This window comes from Callorhinchus milii, unplaced genomic scaffold (genome assembly GCF_018977255.1).
Source record: "Callorhinchus milii isolate IMCB2004 unplaced genomic scaffold, IMCB_Cmil_1.0 Scaffold12, whole genome shotgun sequence".
NCBI classification, from domain to species: domain Eukaryota; kingdom Metazoa; phylum Chordata; class Chondrichthyes; order Chimaeriformes; family Callorhinchidae; genus Callorhinchus; species Callorhinchus milii.
Window position 1 is genome coordinate 290,798 of NW_024704753.1, and position 23,667 is coordinate 314,464.

The 23,667-nt window shown below is 50.1% G+C and overlaps 2 protein-coding genes across 3 annotated transcripts; one reads left to right on the forward strand and one right to left on the reverse strand.

Annotated features, from left to right (window-relative positions):
• Positions 1 to 1,486: 1,486 nt before the first annotated feature.
• Positions 1,487 to 17,469, reverse strand: nisch (nischarin). Of its 2 annotated transcripts, XM_042339487.1 has the most exons (21): positions 17,350 to 17,468; positions 14,792 to 14,875; positions 14,214 to 14,396; positions 13,529 to 13,577; positions 12,415 to 12,578; positions 11,852 to 11,947; positions 11,438 to 11,533; positions 11,001 to 11,153; positions 10,814 to 10,882; positions 10,032 to 10,217; positions 9,460 to 9,588; positions 8,879 to 8,992; positions 8,522 to 8,627; positions 7,780 to 7,883; positions 7,557 to 7,624; positions 5,548 to 7,227; positions 4,913 to 5,096; positions 4,567 to 4,705; positions 3,762 to 3,890; positions 2,697 to 2,858; positions 1,487 to 2,428 (listed from the first exon to the last, which is right to left on the reverse strand). In XM_042339487.1, the coding sequence occupies exons 1-21, from the start codon at positions 17,410 to 17,412 to the stop codon at positions 1,815 to 1,817; spliced, it is 4,572 nt and encodes a 1,523-aa protein (XP_042195421.1). In that variant the 5' UTR covers positions 17,413 to 17,468; the 3' UTR covers positions 1,487 to 1,814. The 2 variants fall into 2 exon arrangements, with proteins under 2 accessions (XP_042195421.1, XP_042195422.1); XM_042339488.1 differs by lacking the exons at positions 1,487 to 2,428; positions 2,697 to 2,858; positions 3,762 to 3,890; ... (2 more) ...; positions 5,548 to 7,227; positions 7,557 to 7,624 and having other exon boundaries at positions 7,825 to 7,883; positions 8,514 to 8,627; positions 17,350 to 17,469.
• Positions 17,470 to 19,138: 1,669 nt separating this feature from the next.
• LOC103188772 (troponin C, slow skeletal and cardiac muscles) lies at positions 19,139 to 22,308 on the forward strand. The gene is given in 7 exon segments (XM_007908875.2): positions 19,139 to 19,262; positions 20,615 to 20,645; positions 20,738 to 20,860; positions 20,863 to 20,883; positions 21,189 to 21,303; positions 21,524 to 21,660; positions 22,072 to 22,308. Coding segments are annotated over 7 exon segments (483 nt in total). The 5' UTR covers positions 19,139 to 19,238; the 3' UTR covers positions 22,104 to 22,308.
• Positions 22,309 to 23,667: the final 1,359 nt, after the last annotated feature.

Genomic DNA, 23,667 nt, shown 5'->3' on the forward strand with positions numbered 1-23,667 from the left:
GTTCAGGCCAAAACAAATTGCTGTAAATGTCAGCTTTGGAAGCAGAGTGGGTGGACAGGCTGGGACAGGAAACACACTTCCTGTTTTTCTCTTGTGAAAGAAGTTTGGAAAATGTTAAGAATATAAAATAATTCTTACAAACTATAGCCAGTGTAAAATGTTTTTTTATTTATTGCTCCATTAATTGTTAGCCGACAGAAGTGTTAGTGAGCAAACCTTTTACTACATAACCAATGTCTTGTTATTTTTAAAAACTATTTGTTGTGGCCCCTCCTTTGCTTCACAGCGGGCCCAAAACCCTGAACAATTTAATGTCTGTTACGTCGTCTCCTGAATCCTCCCCAGCTTCAGTATCCCAGTGCTGTTGGCACCAAATCTTCCTCCTTCATTACAAAGACATTTTCAAAATAAAAACAATTGTTTGTATATATAAATTGTTGACAGGGTTGACATATCCCAGTTGCACACAGAGGGTTGTGATGGACAATGTGGAACGCGTGGCAGCAGAAGGCACATAGATTCAGAATCAATCAACAATCCTTGATAGAGAGGCTATAACATTGAAACTTCTCTGCTGAAGACCTTTCTTTTCGACTGGGCCTTTGGTCACCTTTCCCCCCCCCCCCCGGCTTGCTCCCGGGATCCGAAACTGTAAAGCGCCCTGAGACGCCGTCCGGCGTGGAGGGCGCTATATAAATCCAAGTTGTTATTGTTGTTGAAACGTCTCTTCACAAGCAATCCTGCCAACTACACTGACTTGTGTACTTGTCGGCACAGCAAATCGAGATGTTTAAAAGGGAGACAAGATACTTGGGAATTAAGAGACATGGAATAAAAGCAGGCAATAAAGGAATATTAATATATATTCTACAATATAATACTGTTAACATGATCACTGAGCTCAATGGCTCCTCCTGTTTGTATTATTTACTATGAATTTAGTTTATGAGAGTTAAAGACGGATTGGAAGCAGCAGCAGAACTACTACAAGCTGCCACTGGCTTCTCCAAGTGCGTGATCAAGCCGTTAGGTTATTATGTTCACTTACATACTGTGTTTGAAACCTTCCCCTGTGAGCCACATTACATGGTTTAATTTCTTACAGTACAGAATTGCCAGATGAAATTACAAAAGCTGCTGCTGTTATCTGGCTGCAATGTGTTTACTGACGAGATAGTTAGAGCTGTGTAGAGACACCCCCACCTGCTGGGTTTTAATCTGTTTTGTACGCTCAGCCTCGGGGTACCGAACGTGTGTGGACAGTTCACTTTGCTAATTGTTTCAGATTTTTCCCATCAACCAAAAGTAATCAAAAAATAAACTGGCCACTTAATTCTGTACAGAGAGAGAGAGAGAAAGTGGGAGCCAGACTGAGGGAAGAATCATCCATCACCAGGGTGTGTTTTGTGCTAGAAACACTGCCCAGAAATGTGGTATTCAGCTCTGGACACGAACAAGTTTTAAACTAAAACATAACTCCTACGAGTTTTAAAAGGGTCTATAAGACCAACAAACTTTATTGTAAATCAAATGCAGTATTTTAGCAGCATACTAAACACAGCTGTACATTAGATTACAAAGAAACATTGCACTTAATATTTCGAAACATACAAGCATTGCATGCAGTGACGTTTCTCTACACATTGCGCAGTGATGTGTAAAAGTAAACAAGTGTTTAAGTGGAATCTGTAAAAAATAAACCTTAAAAGCCCTAGACATCAAACAAAGGTCTGACTCCCGTGATATGTACAATTCTCTCGATGCTCTGTGGACACGTCAGTGATCGCCACAGGTTACTTGCCGTCAGCAGATCGTCAGCCTGTGAGTTCCACCGGCAGTTCCCGACTACAGAGTAGCTCCCACTGCCGGGCGAGGAGGGCAATCAGCTTCTCTCTACACTCTGCGCTGGGCACGAATAGGCACCACTGCACCTCAGTGCCCGCACTCGACCTCCGCAGCCCCCTGGAGCCCCGGCCCCTCAGCGGATGCTCAAAGTGGTCCAGCGTCACATCGCTCATGAGGTCCAGGTCTCGCACGTCGTCAAACACAAAGGTGACAGCCTGTGGGAAGGGCTGGTACCCGATCAGCACCCTGTCCAGGTGGCGGATTCTCCGAGTGTCACTCAGCCGGTACCGACCCCGGCTCGGGGGCTGCTTGGCACAGCCGGGCAATGGGTAACTAACGTAATCCTCTTCAAACAGCAGCAGGTCACAGCTGGTGAGGATCAGGGTTTGGGGCTGGAGAGGGCTCCCAGCCTCGGGCCCCACACGGAACGCCAGCAAGTACAGCAGGACGTTACAGGTGGGGACGCCCAGCGGCTCCGCCAGCTTCTCAGCCACCGTAAACGTCAGGTCAGACACCTCCTCCTCACTCGGGTACACGAACTTCACACGGCTGGCGTGCACAATCTCATAGTTCTCCATTTGGCCTGTTTACAAACAGATGCATAAAGTTAAACATTACTTAACTCAGCACATTCTATATTCCACCATCTCCTTCCCCCCTCACCAGCTCCTGGGATTTCATTCAGGAGGCGGCGTCTGAAAGAACCCCCCCCCCCCCCCCCGAGGGGTGCAGCAGCGACAGACAGCACACGGGTAAGAGTTGACACCCCGACAGCACACAATGCCAGACACCGGGCAACACGGGTGTCACGTGGCCTTGTCACAGACACAAGCCACCAACACACTCTGTACCTGTGCTCTTCTTCCCAAATTCCGTGTAGAAATCCGGCTCCACAGGCTCCGGCGAAGGCGTTCGCTCCAGTAGAGATAAGACGCCCATTAGCTGCTGCACGAAGGTGTGCGTGGTGTAGCTGTCGCGCGTCAGGCAGGTCACAATGCTCTCAGCGCAGGGCCCTGAGCCAACAGTAAACACACAATCAGTGCAGCTGCCAACTTGCCCTATACACACAGCACTGTGGAGTCCTATAGCTCAGTGGTTAGAGCACTGGCCTGGCAAACTAGACACCTGGGTTCAATTCCAGGCAGGTCAGGGCGAAACCTTGGGCAAGTTTCCTTACTCCACACGTCTAATAATAATCCCTCCCAAAACAAAACAATAATAAATTGGTCATTTTCAAACCCCTTCTGTCTGTGGGACATTGCTGTGTGCAATTGGCTGCCGGGTTTCGCCCACAAATTTACAGTCAATTCACTTTACAGTTATCCCGTGAAGCGCTTTGAGACGTTGAGAAGACGTGAAAAGCGCTATATCAAATGCAAGGATTATTATTATTATATTATTGCACTGCCAACCTGACTTATACACACAGCATGACATCAAAGTCTAACTGTTCTCCTGACATCAAACTCAAACACTAAGTGGCAAATTGAGAAGCGAGGCAAAATCTCTAACTAATAATAGTAATCCTTGCATTTGATATTGTACCTTATCACAATGCTGAGACGCTGCAAAGCGCATCACAGAATATATGTAAAGTGTAGAAACTGTATTTTGTGGGTGAAACGTAACAGCCAATTGCACACAGCAGTGTCCCACAAACAGTCGTGGATTGAGTGACCGCATAATTTTTATTGGCTCTACAGTCGGTCTGTCACTATGTAACACACAAACGGCTGTGAGAGGTTCCTGGCGACACTGGGGTTAGTTTGTGAGTTTCACAAACAGACATGTAAACAGGATCCCGGGGGTGGGAGGTGACCTGGGCGCTGCCCTGTGTGTGTGGGGGGGGGCTGCTAAATAAACACAGGTTGTTGTTGTGGTAACCTGTAACACATTAAAGGGAGGAAGGGACTGACCAGAGATTCGGAAATACTGATCAAACAGGCCAATGTGAACACACTGCAGACTGTTCAACTTCAGAACAAAGCAGGACGACAGCAGCAGGTCACTGGGATTAGGCATCGGCCACAGCTCGCTCCGAACACCTACAAACAACAGCAACAAATTACATTTATATACTGTCTCTCACGTCGGAAGGACGTCCCAAGGTTTGCACCTTAACAGACTGAAACTACATCAAGCTCAGCACATTGGCAAAGAGGTCAGCGCTCTAACAGGAATTTACACAGTGATTTCTCATGTCGAAGGCCTTCACACAATGAAATTAATCAGAAATTAAGTGAATGTTGTACAGAGAGAAACACAGCAGTTGATTACACAAGGAAATAGGATTCAGCGATTCACAACATCAGCGAATGTTGCCGGACTGGGGGTGTGAGGTGCCCACACGGGTGTTGAGTGATAACAACAACAACTTGGATTTATATAGCGCCCTCCACGCCGGACAGCTCTCAGAGTGCTTTACAGTAACGGATACTGGGACCGACCCAGGGGGAGGGGGAGGAAGGTGACCAAAGGCGCGGTCGTAAAGAAAGGTCTTCAGCAGAGACCTGAAAATGGGAAGAGAGTGAGCGAGATGAAGGGAGTGAGGAAGGCAGTTCCAGAGCCTCGGGGCGTAGTGGCTGAAGGCACGGCCGCCGAGGGTGGAGCGGAGGACTCGGGGGACGAGGAGGAGGCCAGACCCGGAGGAACGGAGACAACAGGTTGTGTTTTGTGGGTAACGCTGCCCACACGGGGACACGGTATACACAATGCCCTGACCTGGCTGAGTCCCTCCATCGCCCAGCAGTAGGTATACGGCGCTGGTGGACAGCATCAGACACGCCGGCATCTCCTGCTCTGCCCGCGTGTAAAACACTACCGATGCCCACGTCACATGCCTCAGCTCCTCGTTCTCAACCTGTCAACACAAGTAATCACTGGCTCAGAGACCAGGCTCCAGCCCACAAACTGTCCCCGTTCCCCAAACAGCCTCACCCTGAACAGTCAATGCTTGTCAAACTCCACAGGATCTTCGCCTGACGACACTCCCCACCCCCAACCCACAGTGAGACATTAACCTCCCTCCCCACACAGTCACACACACACACACACACACACACGTTACCTCAGCCACGCTCCGGTGGAAGAATTCCCAAAGGCCTGTCCCTGTGAGGGCAGTGAGGTGTGACAGAGCCGGGGAGACCGGGAGGTGAGAGGGACACTGGTTCTCCTCACTCAGTGTGTGCAGCAGTGACTCAGCTGGGTATCGTAAAGAGAGGCTCATCTGCGATCGACAGGGGTTGGACTGACTGATTACCAAAAGAAGAAACATGTTACTTATGGCCTGGGATTCACACCCAGGCTCAGGAGTGAAGCACGGATTCACATCACAAAAACCACAGCACATACTCGGCATTTGGCCCATCTCGCTTCTCCCCTCACAAGCCACTTGTCTAATCTCAGTCTCCTGCTCGCTCCCCACACCTTATAATGTTGTTGTTGTTCTTCAACCTATTCCAACTTTTGAAAATAATTGACGGATTCTGCTCCAGGAAGCTTTAGGTGGTAAAGCATCCCCCGTTCCCACCAGTCTGGGTCGAGGCACCTTTTCTAATCTCCCTGTAATACTGTCACCCACGGAATTCACAGCGAGACAATCCCTCGTGACCAGAACACAAACCTCACTCTCACACCAAAAAAATCTTTTGTTTTGTTCAACAGTGTACAATTAACTAGACACGCAGTGAGGACAGCTCTTACCGTGCGGTGTCCGGTGTCTGTCCAGCTGACTCCGCGCTGTACAGAGCTGCGTGACTGTGGCCAGGGGACAGTTTGTGGACGAGGATGGTTTTGATGCCCTGGAGCTCGGCTCTCAGTCGTGTGAAGAGCTGGAGAAAGCGAGCCTTGTCCTGCGGCAGCACAAACACCGCACTGACGAGCTGAGATCCGACCAGGAGGTGGGCGACATGATTGTGGCAGAAAGCGTCGCCCTCCCCCTCGCTGGGGTCCAGCAGCACCGCAGCCAGGGGCTGGCGACTCACCACGTCATCACTGACCCCAACACCGTCCAGGTATGGCTTTGCTGTTGTGCAGAAATCCACCTTCACAGCGTGAAGCCACTGGGCAGTCAGGACGAGCAGACAGGGCAGGGAGGTGGGTGTCAGCTGTTCTTCCCTCACAGGGAGCAGCAGTGAACACAGTGACGTGCGGGTGTGAGCAGGAGTGTCCAGGGTCTCTGCTGGTATTGCTTCCCCCCCACCCGTGAGCAGAATGTAAGCTATGAAATGGGTTTGGCTGTCGGCGGGGGGGAGCTGCAGGATGGAGCGGGCGGTGCAGCAATCTGGGGAAGCTGCCTTCACACGCTCGTACAAACTGTTCAGGCTGTTAGAGTCAGCGATCACACACAGATAATCACCGGCCTTCAGCCTGACACTCAGCCACAGCTCGGGATCTGGGCTGCGGAGGGCCAGGATGTGGGAATAGGGGAAGCAAAGCATCAGCTGGAGCTGTGACAGGAGCAACGTTTCTCCCCGGAGATCAGGCTGTGGAGTCCGGAAAACAGCCACCACCTCACTGGTCACAACCACACAGCCCGCAAACAGTCTTGTCTCCTCACTGGAATGAACACACACAGCCCACAGCACCTCCTCCTGTTCCTGCTCAGTTTCTGGACTCTCACAGCCCAGAGCCTGGTGCTCTGCACATCCCAGTGTGTGCTCCCCACTCCCCAGGGCCGGCTCCCTACACCGCAGTGTGTGCTCCCCACTCCCCAGGGCCTGCTCCCCACACAGCAGTGTGTGCTCCCCACTCCCCAGGGCCTGCTCCCTACACGGCAGTGTGTGCTCCCCACTCCCCAGGGCCTGCTCCCCACACAGCAGTGTGTGCTCCCCACTCCCCAGGGCCTGCTCCCCACACAACAGTGTGTGCTCCCCACTCCCCAGGGCCTGCTCCCCACACGGCAGTGTGTGCTCCCCACTCCCCAGGGCCTGCTCCCCACACGGCAGTGTGTGCTCCCCACTCCCCAGGGCCTGCTCCCCACACGGCAGTGTGTGCTCCCCACTCCCCAGGGCCTGCTCCCCACACGGCAGTGTGTGCTCCCCACTCCCCAGGGCCTGCTCCCCACACGGCAGTGTGTGCTCCCCACTCCCCAGGACTTGCTCCCCACATGACAGTGTGTGCTCCCCACCCCCTTGTCCCATTTCAAAGTATCCAGCGTCTGTGTGGCAGGCCTGTCCCTGTGCCTGTGTGTGTCCTCCCGGCTTTGCCAGGCTGTCACTGTCAGCCTTCAGGGCCGCCTGCCCAGCCATCGCTAACAAACACGAGGAGAAGTTGGGGTGGCTGTCGCTGTACATCAGCCAGGAGTGAGGCAGCACTGGGGTTGTCTCAGCATCGAGTGGGCAGCTTCCCGCACGGTCTGCCCCTGCCCCTGGGAAACTCAACCTAGAGGGTAACAAGGTCACGAGGGTTAGTGTAGCTCAGAATGTAGGGACAGATTCCAATCAAACACTCACTCGTTCAGCCTCAACCAACCCTAACAATAACAACATTTATATAGTGTCTCTTATGCTATAGGGTAGAGTTCCAGAGCACTATTCTGTGTGAGGGGATGTATAAAAGGGGATGTATTAGACACACTATAATTATACAGGTACCTGATTTTATTCTAACCTCCAAATTAATTCATTTTATGATTATATTCAATTTATGCATAACCCTCCCCCAACCCCCCCAAGGCTGAGTCTCCCCACAGTGTCAGTGTGTGTCTGTACCTGTTGGCTGTGTGTTTATCGCCCCCCTTGGAGCTCTTGTTCCCACATTCAACCTCTCGAGCTGTGGCCTGAAATAAAATTCATAAAAAGGCAACGTTTAATTTAATTGCTTTAAAGATTAAACACTTAAATGACAAACTGACACTGAAACATTTTTCAACAGTTATAAGTAAAGTAAAAAGATTGTCAACTGTGCCCAGAGAAAGGCAACAAAAGGCATCACCTGGCTCTCTGTGTCACAGCGTTGGTGGATCATTGACATCACAGGAGTCACACAGTCACTTTGATGTGGAAAGCTGACTAGGGCTGGGTTATTATGTATTATTTCTACAAGAAATAAAATTCTGGAATAAATACTGGTATCAGGAATGAAGGCACATTTCTTTAATATTCAGCCCACAGTTAGTTTCCAAACATTAACAATACTCTTGAAGCTGGTTAATGATGGTGTCACTCGCAGAGCTCTGATCAACAGTCGTCTCGTTAGTAGCTCTTTTAGGCTGTGGGCAACTTCAGCCCCAAAACTGCTGTAACCTCACAGAACATTCAAAATTGTTCCAATTATACACACAAGGTTACCATGGCACCCGACACGTCTGTACAGCACAAGCAATCATAAGTGCATGTTTCACACATGTGACGTGGGGATCTGGATACACAACGCACACACGGCAAGGACATAGAGCAAAGGAACGGACTCCGATTGGCTAAAGTGGTTAGTAACAGAACCCCCGGTTTGTGATTGTGTTGGGACGAGGTTATAATGAGCAATAATAATAACCACAGCTAGTCAGCGTTTACACAGGAATCTGGATAACTAGCCTGGGCATTCACACAGTGAAACATTACTATAAGTTGCACTACATTAAACCCTCAGGTGGCTATTTGCCAGATAGGTTCAGATACACTTTACACAGAGACAGACAGTGATGGCCATCCCAGCAGCTGGATACATACATGATTACCTTGGCTGGAGCAGGCAGGCTGGTGCGGGGGAGAGCAGAGGCAGGCAGCATGAGCAGGGGGGCTGGGTTTGAAGCTGGGAGCTGAGTGTCTGGACTCCTCACCGATCTAACGAGAGACAAACCGATTAGGACAACACACAACGCCAAAGCTCAAGCAGTCAGCGGGTCCTGATGTTGATAAGGAGAGGAAGCAAGATGTTGAAGTGATACAGAAACAAGCTTTTCCCCCCTCCCCCAACGCCCCCCACTCCCGCTCCCCCATCCCCCCGCTCCCCCCACACCCTCCCCCATACCCCACAGACTCGTACCCACACCCGGAGCCACAAACAGGAAACTGGACTAGAATCTGACTGTCACCTTTCCGTCCACATTGTTCATTCTATCCTTCGCCTCCTTGGCTTTCTGAATGGCCTTCAGCACCTCCACTGTGTCCAGTTCTTTCTCACTGGTGATGGTGTCGTCCAGACAGACCTGCAGACACAAACACACAGGAAACAAATGGCTCTGATTTCTTCAGATTTTGGGACACAATCACTGAACATGTGACATTTTAGTGACTGAAATATTCAAAGTCAGAACCGCTCAATAGTCACCTAAACACCCTCACATAATATAGTGCCATATAATTTCTCCCTTCAACTAGACGCCTGTGTATCAAATTTCTTCTTCTCTTCCCACATTCACATTACTCTGTATAAAAGGCAAGTCGTTTTCCCTATCTCAGGTTTGAACAGATTTCGTAAGGAACACCAGCAACAAATATTATTCCAAAATCATCAATATCATCAGCTGCAGACATTAGGTTTAAAATAATTATTTTACCAACAATCAACATTCTGCCAAACAAACCATTAGTAGCTGCAGTAAAACAGACTTCATTTATAAAGAGCTGCTCTGTTCTCCCTCTCGCGCCTGCTCAGTGTCTCCTGTCCCCTTACCTCGGAGGCTCGGTCCCCAAACTGTGCCAACACCTTGGTTCTGTAATCGGGGATGATGCTGAGCGGGTTACTGGCCAGAGAGACCCTCTCCAGGCACGGCAAGCTCCCGATCGGCCTGACCTCCTCAATCTGGAAAGGATCAGGTTTGGTAAATACATGCCCTCGTCTCTCACGTATTTAACAAGAAGTGACACGTCCCAGGGTGCTGGACAGTCAGGGATTTGGACCCGAGCTGGTGGTTGGGATCAGGAGGGGTGGAGGGCGGGGAGGGTAGGGGTAGGAGGGTGATCTAAGGTACAGTCGAAGAGGAGGGTCTTAAGACAGGACTTGAAGGAGGTGAGGGAGGGAGTGAGGCAAAGGGACGGTGGGTTGGAGTTCCAAAGGATGGGAGCAGAGAGGCTGAAGGCCCAATCGCAGATGGTTGGATGGGCAGGCCGGGCGACGTGGAGCAGGCCAGAGGGTTTATCGTTCAAAAAACATACAGAACGTGGCCAGTTCCAGGGAGACAAATCCTAACGTTTACATACAGTAGGGCACAGTGCAACTGTCGTGTGAGCACATCTTAGGATTACCTGTGATATCTTGTTATTACTGAGATCCAGGTTAACTAACGAGTATAGCTTGTTAAATCCAGATAAGCTTTCTAATTGGTTTCCTGACAGGTTGAGGGTTTTGACGTTTCCCAGTTTAGTGTGCAGGCTTTGCAGCACAGTCAGCCTGTTATACGACAGGTCCAAGTGAATGAGGTTATACAGATGCTGCAACACAGAAACCCAGGAAAGGACAAGTTACACACAAGAGAGCACATTAACTACAATAAACTCTAGCCACCAGCAGCAGAGAGGAGAGGAAGCAATTACTCCCCAGAGCTGCAAAGTTGAGGTATAAAAGTTAGTCAATAATATTAATAATCCTTGTGTTTGATACAGCAACTTTCACATCAGGAGAAAGTCTCAAAGCGTTTCACAGGATTTTACTGTAAAGTGTAGTGACTGTGTATTTTGTAGGCAACCACGGCAGCCAATTTGCACCCATCAATGTCCCAAAAATAGCCATAAAGTGAATGACCAATTGTATCTGGGGAATGTTGGCCAGGACACCGGGAGAGAAACAACTTCCTTCCCTTTTCAAATAACACCGCGGGATTTTTAACACCCACCTGAACAGGCTCTAGCCTTCAGACAGGGACCTTGGTTTAGCATCTCATCTGAAGGATTTAGGATTAAGATAAATTTAAAATATCCAAGAAATGCAGTTTCCCACAAAAGCTGCTGGTTTATTACTCAGGAGAATAGCCGTAGATTAGTTGTGCTTTGGTAACTACACAGTAACGTTTATCCCCAGACATTCCCACCTGTAAATTCTCCACTGCAGGGATTTCATTGTAACTCAGGTCCAGGAACTCAACCTTTGGGATTAATTTCTGGAAAACAAAGCCCAAACATTCAGTGATGTAACCAATGCTCCAACAACACAGAAAGTTTAACCCAGTGAGGATCGTTAGGGCTGTGTGCACAGTACAGACTCTCGCTGTCACTCACCACAGACTCATCAATGCTGCATATCTGGTTGTGACTGATGTCCAGTGTGGTCAGGGCTCCCCATCGCGGGATAACAGCAGCCACTGGCCGCTCCGAACTCGTGCCCTCCGCCTCCCACTGCTCAAACTCCGAGGCCTCGGGCACCAGCACAGCCTGAAACACAGAAACCATGTACATCAGGCACCAACACATTACCTCACTGCCTGACCTGATGTCAGTGCACTCACAGAATCACTGAGCTGCTCGCAGTCACCTGTCAACACTTGCTGCAGAGTAAGGAACTGGCGGCTAGTCTGTAGGTGTAGTTATAGCAGCTGGAGGCTATTCAGTCCATCGAGTCTGTGCTGCAGCTAGTGCAAGGTCACACCCAGCCCAGCCCCGCTCATCACAAGCCTGCACCCAGGCCCCATCCCAGCCCACACCACTGTGAAAGTTACCTTCATTGAAGACGTTGAGAATGATAAGCTCATTGTGGCCAACGTGTTCTTCAGACTAGGCAGCCCAATGATCCGCTCAGCTTCACAGTTGTTTATCTGTTAAAGCAGAATTTCAGCATCAAACTATATCCAACACTATATACTTATATTTGCCTGTTCACAATAAAAACTTTGGGAGTGATGTTAATCTAGGAAACTGTTATATATGGACCTGCGAATGTTATTCAGTGCGAGTTACAAACGGCTGTTTTAGTTAATCATTTGTTTATTAAAGGGCAGCAACAATCTCTCGCTGTTCAAGATAACAAAATATTTGAGGATAACTTCAGTGGAGACAAGGACAGAGTCCAGTTTGTGTAACACACACAGGAAGATTGAACGAGATTCACCAACACTGGGTCTCTCCTCACTGACCTCAATCTGATGGATGGACTTGAAGATGGACAAGTCAAAGACCAGGTGCTGCTCCTGAATATTGCTGCTTCCCACAGGGCCTCTGGTGCCTGTGATCTGACAAACCAAACCGTTAGTCAACTAAGATATCAGCAGCTCTGTATCCTCCTGCCTGGCCAAGAGAGAGAGAGAGACACACACAGACGGGGTGGGAGGAGGGTGGGGCAGGGATGGGAATAGACTCCAAGCAGATATCAGACCTTTTCACAAAAAAAATCAGATAAAGATTCACTCCCCGCCACCCACCCAACCGTATAAATTATATCAAGATGAATTCCGGGGGTAATTAATCAGGTTTAATACCCCTCCCCTCAGACAGATCATGTGGTCGTTAGCGATTACATGGCCTTGGATTAGGCCAGCGGTGACGTGAACCTCCCTCCCACACAACACTCCGCGTCCTGGGCGGGTCAGTGTGTGTGTGTGTGGGGGGGGGGAGATCACCTTAACTCCCTCCCACCCCAGTTCCCAGGGCTATTGCACAGCTGTTATACCCAGCAATGCCCAACTTGGTGGCTGCTCACTTTCAGGTACTTCAGGCGGCAGGTGAAGTCCAGGATGTGTCCCAGGTCTGTCCTAGCGTCACCGTTGGCACAGGGTGGAGTGGCCAGGCGCAGCTGCTGGCTGATGGCGTAGAGCTGCAGCGGCCGCAGGCAGAACACCTCCCCCCCGAGCAGCAACTGCTCCCCTGTAACACACACACAGTGTCAGCCACTCACTCACATACACACACACATACACACACACACGCCATTCAGCCCGTTCCGACATTTAGACCATGGCTGATCTGTACCTCAACTAATCCTTTCAATTCCAATTTCCCGTTTTCTCCCCGTATCCCTTAATACCCTGACCTACCAAAAATCTATCAACCTCAGTCTTGAAGGTGTGGATGGATCCAGCATCCACAGCCTTTTGTGGGAGAGAATTCCAGATTTCTGCCATCCTTTGAGTGAAAAAATGCTTCCTGATTTTATCCTTAAATGACCTATTTCTAATTTTAAAACTATGCCCCCTACACATACCCTGTCCTATTCCCCCACCTCTTACCCTACCCTATTCCTCCTCACACACCGTGCCCTATCCCACCTCTGCTCATTCCTCACTCCCGCTGTCCCAGTGGCTGAGCCTTCAGACACGTTACGTCCCTCGTCTCTGGAACTCTCTTCACCTCCTCTCTCTCTCTCTTTGCCTTCTCTCATTGATCATGTTTTTGGTCAACGTCATTAATTCTCCCCTCTTCCACCCTGCTTGGGACATCCTCTTGACGTGAAAGACGCTATTTAAATGTAATGTTGTTGTTGCTCAGTGTTCCTTCAGTATCATGTTTGTTTAGACTGTCACACTCTGTGTAACTAAAAGCTGAACAAAACACACAAGGATGCCGCGTTTTGGACAGATTGTGATTGACCAGGTTTTCTTTACCCCAATTACCCCCAACACATGGGCTTCTCTCCTAATCTATCCATAAAACTAAACCTGTAAAATACAATAGACCAAAGTTATTTCGGGTCTGTCCCACGGCTGCAATCTATGTAATGTAATATGCAATACACAAGGTGATATGGAAATGGCATTTAGCAGAATATATTTATACAGAACAAGGACAGCTGTCGAGGGAAAACGTAAACCTCGTACCTTTGTGGAAGAGTTGTTCAGCGAGGGCCGCAGTGATCCCATTGATCTCCTACGGAAACACAGAACACACTTAGCTTCACACCATGCATCTGCGCTGCCATCACACTGAGGCACAGTCACTAATACTGTGTGCACACTGTGGGTGGGTGGGGCACGGCGGGGGGTTGCGGGGGGCACCCAGTATCTCTTTGAAAAGAGCAGCAAATTCATAACAAAACGTTTCCAATAAAGAGGAAATGCATCAACAGGGACACGAGGTGCGGTGAGTGTGATTTCGACTGTGAGTGTGACTGAGTGACTGTCATTTTATGATTCTCGCCTGAACCCATCGTTCAGTGTTAAAGGACAAACACGTGAGCTTTACAGCGAGTCCAGAACATTGATTTCAGGCACTGTGTTGCCAATTACCACAGACAAGCAAAAAAAAAGCTTGTGTATGTCTGTCTATCGATGGCTGCACGTCTCTCTGGGAGAAAATGAACAGAATAAAGTAGACTAAACTACCTTTATTCCACCGCCAACCCCAGACCAACACAAACTTGCTGCAAAAGTGAATTATAAAAACACAAGAGAACAAAACGATCAAAAATAACAGTTAAGTTTATAAAGAGTTTTCAGTTACTTACAACAACGATGAACCAAACACCTAAACATTACAACAGGAATTTTATATAAAGTAACTCACGTAGAGGTGAAAATTGAGGAATGAGGACAAGACCCTGGGGGCAGCGACTGGGAACTTGGCGAGGAGAGTTTGCAGGTAGATCTCCAGCTCTTTCTGACGTTTCTCCACAAAGGGTTTGGAATTTTTGCCAATGATCTTCTTTGGGGGTAGCAGGTTTCTATCGATTCGCTTTCCTGCTGTGAGCTGCACAACACAACAGGACACTGAGTGACCAATGTCAATCCCTCACACTGCAGCCACAGTCAGCATTGCAAACATCTATAGACCACTGTGTAATGGTGCATAATGTCCATCTGCTGTGCACAATTATCTGCCGCGATTCACCCACAAAATATTGTCATTACTTTTCAGTATAACCTGTGAGGCGTGTTGAGACATCTCAAACACGTGATAACGCGCTATATCAAATGCAAGGATTATATGTACACTTCCTCACAAAAGGGCTTCAGATGAACAGGGTATTTTAGCACATTTGATTTCACCCAACAGTACCGAGCAGCTGCTGGTGGATCCTGTGCTCACAAAATTTGCCGATGAGGAACAAGAGAATAGATCACACGGGTTGATTCATTGTTCACCTTCTCATGTAGCTCATGGAAATCGCTGTAGCGATGTTTAACTGTCCAGTGATGGTTCCCCACGCTCACCTCTATAACGTAGACCTAGGAAAGGGAACAGGTGTTCAGTTACCGACAAAGCACTGACTTACCCTCTCCCCAGGAGGCAGTGGCTCACACTGCGATCAGGTCTGAGGCCTTATCCAAACAGCTATTGTCACTGATTAATGACCATTTTGTGTTGCTCACTCCACTGCCCAGTGCAGTCAGAGATCCAGTGTGGCAAGTTCTTCCAAAGTTATGTGGCATTTTTAACTATTTACAAAGTGTTTGGGCACAGTAACATGCAAGTCCCTCGACAGGAAACTGGCCATTGCCAACATTAATACACATAAGTGACCTGGATCAAACCCAGCCTCTGTCCAATCACAGACTGGCAAAGTCCTATAAAATTTATCCTTTCACTGACTCAGACAGAACATTTAATACCAAGTACTGATCCCAGAAGAAATCATTCCTAACCCTCCGAGCAGTCAGTGCAGTAACCATTTGAGAAGGTTATTAGCCAGGACACCTGGAGAATATTTCTTTCCCTTTTCGGAGAGTGTCGTTGGATTGTTACCATCATCCTGAATACAGACAGGGTTTAATAACAACGACTTGCATTTATACAACGCCCTCTCCGCCGGCCCAGAGCACTTAACAATGGTGCAGCCCGATGCCGAGCCAAGGGAAGGGGGAAGGGGACCATAGGTACGGTTGAGGTCTGGAGAGCAGTGATGCAGTGCTTCCCCCCCCACCAGTATTGCACGAGTCAGACTGGACCCTGAGCTCAATGCCAACAAGACTGACACTGACACAAGGCCGACATTGCAAACTGAATGTTTGGTTTTGTCTCACAATTTAGCAGTGTCTGAAAGTTACACTTTGTCAGGATTCCCCCGTGATCCTAAACATGCCGTAGCCTGTGCGACTGTGTGTGAGGGGTGTGGGGAAGCTTTATCTGAGTACAATCCATTGGCACCCAATACCCGACAACTCAAACTGTAACTAATTATTATTCCAATCTCCTTCAGATCAACTTTAACACTAATATCTATTAGAAACAACAGCTGCACAGTAATTGAGTAACTGATCTGCTGTACATCCAGCGCCTGGGGTTAAAGGGATAAACATAAACAGGCAGCGAGTGTAGGTGTGAACGTAGGAGCCCGGAACATTCTGCCTGTTCGGCCATTTTATTAGATCTTGTTGCATCCTTTGGTACCACTTCCTCACTTGTCTACGCGCTCCTCAGCAAAGCGTCGCCCCGACTGACACTGAATCTACAGCCACGTAAAGCAGCCAAACTCTGCACTGTCTGTGAGGAAACGTGAAGCTTTGATGTGAAGCCGTGGTCGGGGGGAAGGGAGGGTCCACAGAGCTTTAACCACGTCTGAAGTCGGCCGAACACTGTCAGCACTGCTCCGCTTAAGGGTTTGAAGGATGATTTCATGACATATATGACACCGGGGAGAGGAAGCCGTGGTGTGGAGGAGGGTGGACGGAGACTGGTGCGGAGTGTACACACAGCGCAGTCGGGCCCAAGCGGAATGTTTGATGCTGACAGTTTATATAACTGTAAATACAATAACAAACTCAGTCAGAGACAGGATACAGAGAGAGCAGCCGCACACCCACACACACACCCACACACACCCACACACACACCCACACACACACCCACACACACCCACACCCACACCCACACACACACACACACCCACACACACCCACACACCACACCCACACACCACACCCACACACACCCCACACACACACCACCACACACACACCCACACACCACACCACACCCCACACACACACACCACACACACCACACACACACACCCACACACACAGCACACACCCACACACACACCCACACACACCCACACACACACCCACACACCCACACACACCCACACACCCCACACACACCACACACACACCACCACACCCACACACACCCACACCACCACACACACACACACACACACACCACACACACACCCACACACACACACACACACAGTCACACACACCCACACACACACACACACACACCCACACACACACCCACACACACAGTCACACACACAGTCACACACACCCACACACACAGCCACACACACACACACCCACCCACACACACCCACACACACCCACACACACACACACACACACCCACACACACACCCACACACACAGTCACACACACAGTCACACACACCCACACACACACCCACACACATCCACCCACACACCCACACACACAGTCACACACACAGCCACAGACAGACGGGGGGTGTGGGGGGGAATGTTTAACCACAGACGGAGTTACCGCCTCACGGAGCCGCGCTTTAATAACAGCCATCAGCCGCTCCGCGTGAGGCCGCGGCCCCCGACCCGACCCGACCCCCCCGGGCCCCGGGGCTGCACCCCCCCCCCCGCGACCCCCCGGGGCTCCCCCCCCCCCGGGGCTCCCCCCCCCCCGGGGCTCCCCCCCCCCGGGGCTCCCCCCCCCTCCCGCCGCTCACCGTGTGACTCTCCACCTGTTCGGAGCCGCTGATCGTCACCAGTTTCCGCTCCGCCGCCGCCATATCCCACTCCGGCCCCGCGTCACCGCCATCCCGTGCACGTCCCCGAGCACCCGGGCACGCGCACATCCCCCCGGGCACCCGCACGTCCCCCCCCGGGCACCCGCACGTCCCCCCCCGGGCACCCGCACGTCCCCCCCGGGCACCCGCACGTCCCCCCCGGGCACCCGCACGCAGATTCCCTGCGTCGCTGAACCAGACATTACCCAACACCCCGCGCCGCCAGCAGAGGGCGCTGTGCGTTGCTGTGGAGAAGCGGTGACTTGATCAGATGTTATTACACCCGCGGGTGGCGCTCGCGGGTCGCAGTGTTACTACCGGGGCTCAGGGGTCAGGTGGTAGGGGGTCAGGGGTCAGGTGGCAGGGGGTCAGGGGTCAGGTGGCAGGGGGTCAGGTGGCAGGGGGTCAGGGGTCAGGGGCTCGGGGGGCCGGGGCTCGGGTGGCTCAGGGGTCAAGTGGCCGGGGCTCGGGGGTTCGGGTGGCCAAGGGTCGGGTGGCCGGGGGTCGGGGGTCAGGGGTCGGGTGGCCGAGGGTTGGGTGGCCGGGGGTCGGGGGTCGGGTGGCCGGGGGTCAGGTGGCCGGGGCTCGGGTGGCTGGGGGTCGGGGGGGTCGGGGGTCGGGTGGCTGGGGGTCGGGGGTCGGGGGAGGCGGGTGGCGGGGGGGCCGGGGCTCGGGGGGTCGGGGCTCTCACTGTTAATGTAAATCATTGTCAGCAATAATAAACACATTTTGGCCGTCCACAAATCTCAATCTATAAATGACAAAAAATAATTTTTATTCGGATAAACTTTAAGGTAAAGTGGTCCGAGAGCTCACCCTCCCTGAGAGGCGCTGTACAAAACCTGTTGTTGTAGTTGCAAGTACAAAAGGAACCAGTTTACATTTTACTGTCTGTCAGTTATTCATAGAACCATAGAAATTTACAGCACAGAAGAAGGCCATTTGTCCCACCGGGAGAGCAGGTCCTGCACGAGCTTCTTTCAGTCCCGTTTACCTGTCCTTTCCCCACAACTGTGCAGCTGACTCTTTTTCAGGTATTTCTCTAGTTCCCTCGTGACGTTAACAGGCGATGTGTACACATAAATCCACAGTACAAGCCATGTTATACTGAAACACGCACCGCATGGGGGAGCTCAGCTCATTTGACCAGGTTCTGGGCTAGAAATCCTGTTGAGTCCACTCCAAATTGTGCCCTCCAGAGGTCAATCACATGAGCTCTGCCTAAACATATCTTCCTATTTGTATTTCTGTGTATGGGCTGTGTGTGTCTAATGTAGTGACTGTTTATTTGTAGATAAACACACTTCATCCGCTTTCTGTGCGAGTGAGAGATTCTCGGATCTCAATTGGAGTTGGGTCAGGATTTCACTTTGTTTCTAGCTGTGGGGTTTGGGTCGGGGAACCCTATTAACTGGGAACTATTATCTGTCCTATTGCCATCACTGTCCTTTTGCCAGGGAGGCTCCTATTGCCAGTCACTTTTCTCCACTGTTCAGAAGCTGTTTTATTCGCTTTATTTTCAGTGTTTGATAAAACTGAGATGTCACTGATCCCCGATTAGCTACCAGTGAGGTTCAGCTGGAGACTGGGGACCCACAGGGACATGTGTTACAGCGGCCAAGGCCGGATTCCTGCGGAATTTTAGCCACATAAACCCTCCTTTCCCCCCCACCCCCTCTGCCCCTGGGCTGTTCCATTCTTATTTGACACATTATCTGTCACTCACCAGCCTGAGGTTAACATGCTGAGTACGAGTTGGTATAAAAGGGACCTGTGAGTGAGGGGAGCATCATCATCTCTCCAGCCTCTGTCTCCGCACAGCTCCAGCCATGGATGACATTTACAAGGCAGCGGTGAGTAGACTCGCTCTCTGATGCAGTAATGATACTGAGATGTTTCCCACTTCATGTTTGTCACATCTCTGGAACATGGCAATGAAACAAAGAAGTTTTACCAAATTTCTGGAGAGTTTGAGGGACTGAGTGTTTGCAGAGTGAGAGTGAGCTCCTCCGCCTGAGCTGTGCCCAGGATCAGGAGCAGAGCATTGTGTAATGAAGGGATATCACCACAGTTTGCTATCAGATCACTGAAATGTGTGCATGGGTACGGGGTGGGGGTGGGGAGTGATTTTAAGACACATGTTTGAGATTCATTTTTTCAGCTCAATGTTTCTCTCCTTCCCAGAGAGGGTTTGATTAATTTTAGTTTTCTCTTTCTGAGCTGGAGAGGGCGGGGGACGAGAGGTGGGACACAAATATATCCAAGGCACCATCAGTTTCTCCCCAAGTGACAGTGACAGGGTGGGGGGGGTAGGCAGGAGCCTGGCTGATTCCCCTCCTGACTAACCCGGGGGTGAGTGCGGGAAAGGCAGGAGCCCTCACTAACCCCAGGGCCAGTGTTAGCCTCAGTTCCAACTGGGCTGAGATCAGGAACTCAGCACAGAGTGTGACTCAGAGCCTTGCCCCATGCCCTGTGTATGGTGCTGCCCAGACCTGTCCAGGCGGCCCTGGGGAGTCTGTGTCATATCAGCTGATCTGAAAATATCTTTGCAGAAGATCAGAGTGAATCCGTCATCACCTTGTGGTGAGATACAGCGAGAATCAGACCAAGTCTCGGGGTTAGGTTTGTACCCGTGCAGCTGTCATATTGTCTGATCCTATCACCGAGTAGATTCTCAGCCGAGGCCAAAATCAGGAATGTTACTTGGGGTAAAAAACGTCTGGTCTTTTTACAGCGTTATGAACCACAGGTCTCTTCCAAAGCAGTTCCTTCCCACAGCCTCCGCGTGTGTGTGTGTGCGTGTGTGTGCGTGGGGAGGGTTGGTGCAGTGCTCTGTGGACATATCCCAGTGTCAGTCAGTGGCCAACAACCTGACCTCTGTGTCACTGTTTGTTTTAGCTGCAATCCCAGTTGTCCTCTCATCACTGTTAAATATAACAAGGAATCAGATTCCAAGAATACACACATGCAGCATCCCACCCCACAAGACCAGCCCCGAGACCACCCCACACCCCACCCCCCAACCTCTCCCCCACAGGTCCCATCACACACACGGCTTGAAACCAGCCCCAATTGCTCTCAGCAGTGGCCCACAGTCATGGATTCACTTTGCCACGACACTGGTGTGAGAAGGCGATGCTGTGTTGTTGCTGTAGGTTATTGTGCTATTGTCTACCGAGACTCAGTGGCTTGTTTTGTGCTGCAGGTCGAGCAGTTGACGGAGGAACAGAAGAACGGTGAGACACACTCACTTCTCTCCCGACTCCACAATTCATAGCTTTTAAAACCGTTTTACCCTAAAGTGCTGAAACGTTGCTGTTTCTCCCAGAATTCAGAGCGGCCTTTGACATCTTTGTGCAGGACGCGGAGGACGGCTGCATCAGCACCAAGGAGCTGGGCAAAGTCATGCGGATGCTCGGCCAGAACCCAACCCCTGAGGAGCTGCAGGAGATAATGACGAGGTGGACGAGGATGGTACGAGATCCGCGGTCTCAGCAACTGCCCCGCCCCCTCCCCTGACAGTCCCTGCCCCCACCACCACTCCCCATCAGACACAACCTGCATTTATATAGAGCCCTTCACACGGGTTGGGGTCCTGGAGAGCTTTGCCATCCCCTCAGGCACTTCGCCCAGTGACTGAGGAGTACAGCGTATTGTATGTGAATCTGTTTCCCTTTCCCTCCCTGCACACACACAGCAAACACCAATACACAGCCATCACCCCACACCTCCTGACCAGCCGCGGTTATGTAATGAACAGAATGTCTCTCTCTGTCCAGGTAGTGGCACCGTAGACTTTGATGAGTTTTTGGTGATGATGGTCAGGTGTATGAAAGACGACAGCAAAGGGAAGTCTGAGGAGGAACTGGCAGATTTGTTCCGAATGTTTGACAAGTATGTGACGGGAGGGGGGTGGTGGGGGGAAGGAGGTCACTTACACTCCAGCTCAAACTGGATATTGGGGTGTTTTCATTTGGAGGTCGCTTATATATGGGGGGGGGTGTTGTATTTTGGGGGAGGGTGTATGTTGGAGGAAGGGGTTACCTACATTCGATGCTGATCATGTCACAGTTAGCACAGTGACCCTCAGTGACTCTGTCCTGACTGTGAACAGGAACGCTGATGGTTATATTGACCTGGACGAACTGCGGGTGATGCTTGAGGCCACGGATGAGCCCATCACAGAGGACGACATCGAGGAGCTGATGCGAGATGGAGACAAAAATAATGACGGCAAAATCGACTATGATGGTGAGTAACCGTCAACATTGCTGAACGGCAGATAATTAACCTTAGAATTCTTGTCTGGGTTAGAGCTGTTCCTGGTTCCAGAAACTGTGCTGGTTTCTTCCAGTTGAACCAATTCACTGGTTGACGCTCAAGGGCCGTCAAAGCAGGTTTGGGAACGAGTGTGAAGTGAGTCAAATCCCAGCCACGGTTTGGGATCCAATTAAACATTAAAAGTTACTGGCCGTCAGCTTCACCCAACTGATACTGTGAAGTGCAGAAGAAAGTGCACAATATCCATATCAACCTCTGGCTCTAATACATTAAGAAATACAGTATAATCTCTTGTGCAGACACAGAAATTCTCTGCTGTTTATGTCAGCTGAGCTATGCCAATGTTTCTAATTCACTTTTTGATTCACTAAAATGTTACAGAGTTCCTGGAATTTATGAAAGGCGTTGAGTAAAATCTCAGTCACCGAACTTGGACTGTCTCGTCTCCAGGAAGATTCTCCCGCTACACACCCGCAGCTGCCCGCTGACACCAGGCAGAGAATTAGCAACTATTTTTGATTCATTTGCCTCCCCTGAACTAGTTACTGTAAATAATTCCATATTGTGATCACTTTCTGGGGGTAATAAACCCTCCCAAAAAAAGATTATGACCACTCAATCCACGACTGTTTGTGGGACGCTGCTGTGCGCAATTGGCTGCTAGTTTCGCCCACAAAATATAGTCAATTCACTTTACAGTATATTGTGTGAAGCGTTTTGAGACGTCTCGACAATGCGATAATCAAATGCAAGGATTATTATTAATGTACACAAACAGTTTTGAAAGTAAGAAAATGAGTTAACTGTAATGGGCAGTATGAATTTTCCAATGGATGGACTTCACGTGCATTAAACGCAAATAAACAACAAGTGTATAATAAGTGTACAACAATAACAAACAAGCGTTTGTGCCTTTTCTGAATTGTGTTTGTTTAGAAAGGACAAGTCACTAAATACAGAGAGTCCTCCAATACCTTCAGCCCATTTACCCTCCAGAATACATATCCTCTGGTCTCCTGCTACAGCACTGAGCTGTGGCCACGACCTCCTGTAACCTGCTAATTCCTCCTGTGTAAAGAAACACTTTCTGCTATCTATTCTACCCGTGCCCTTCACTCCCTGAACCTGCTGCTCAGCATCACTGGCCTCTATTCCGCAACTTTCTACACCCACTTTTGCTGTCACGGTCTGGACACTGCAGAATCCTTGAACTCACAGGGGTGACGTCAACACGGGGAGAGGCCAGAGGCCATCACCACAGCGTCGGGGGAGGAGGATAAGAGACTTGTGAAATCTCCAGCTCACACCCTGAAGTCCAGGTTGCCCTGAACATGACATTAGAGAAGAAAACAAAACTTTTCCCCAGAAATTCTAAAAGCTAGTTTAAGTTGAATATTAAAATTGAGGCTCAGTGCATGTGGTCCAAAGTGTTCTATTGTCCAGCGCCTTGGGACGTCCTCCCGACGTGAAAAGCGATATACAAATGTAATCTTGTTGTATTTATAGAACGTTCTGGAAAGCACAGTTTTATAGTTGATCATGGGGGTGAGAGGGGGAGAAGGATCCAGTTATCCTGTGTGAGGCTAAAGCCAGGGCTGCTTTAGCACAGACAGAATTCCACAAAGGAATTTTAATGGACTGGAAGCAACAGAATGTCATTGAATGTCAGTGACTGAGCTCAGTGCCCGGCTGCCGTCCACATTACAGAGAGACCAGAGCTGACCTGACAACTCAACACCAGACCAACTGCAGACCCACACACACACACATCAATGGAGATACAGCTTTAAGACAATAACAGATCCCATCATCTACTCCATCTCCCTTTCATCCAATCATTTGTTCACTTGCCTTTTGCATGACTTTTATTGAAGTCCTGTAGTGGTTAGAGCACTCGCGAGAGGACCTGGGTTTGATTCCCGGACACGGTGAAACTGAAGCCCCTTTTAAACCGTTTATATGTGTGTGTGTGTGTAA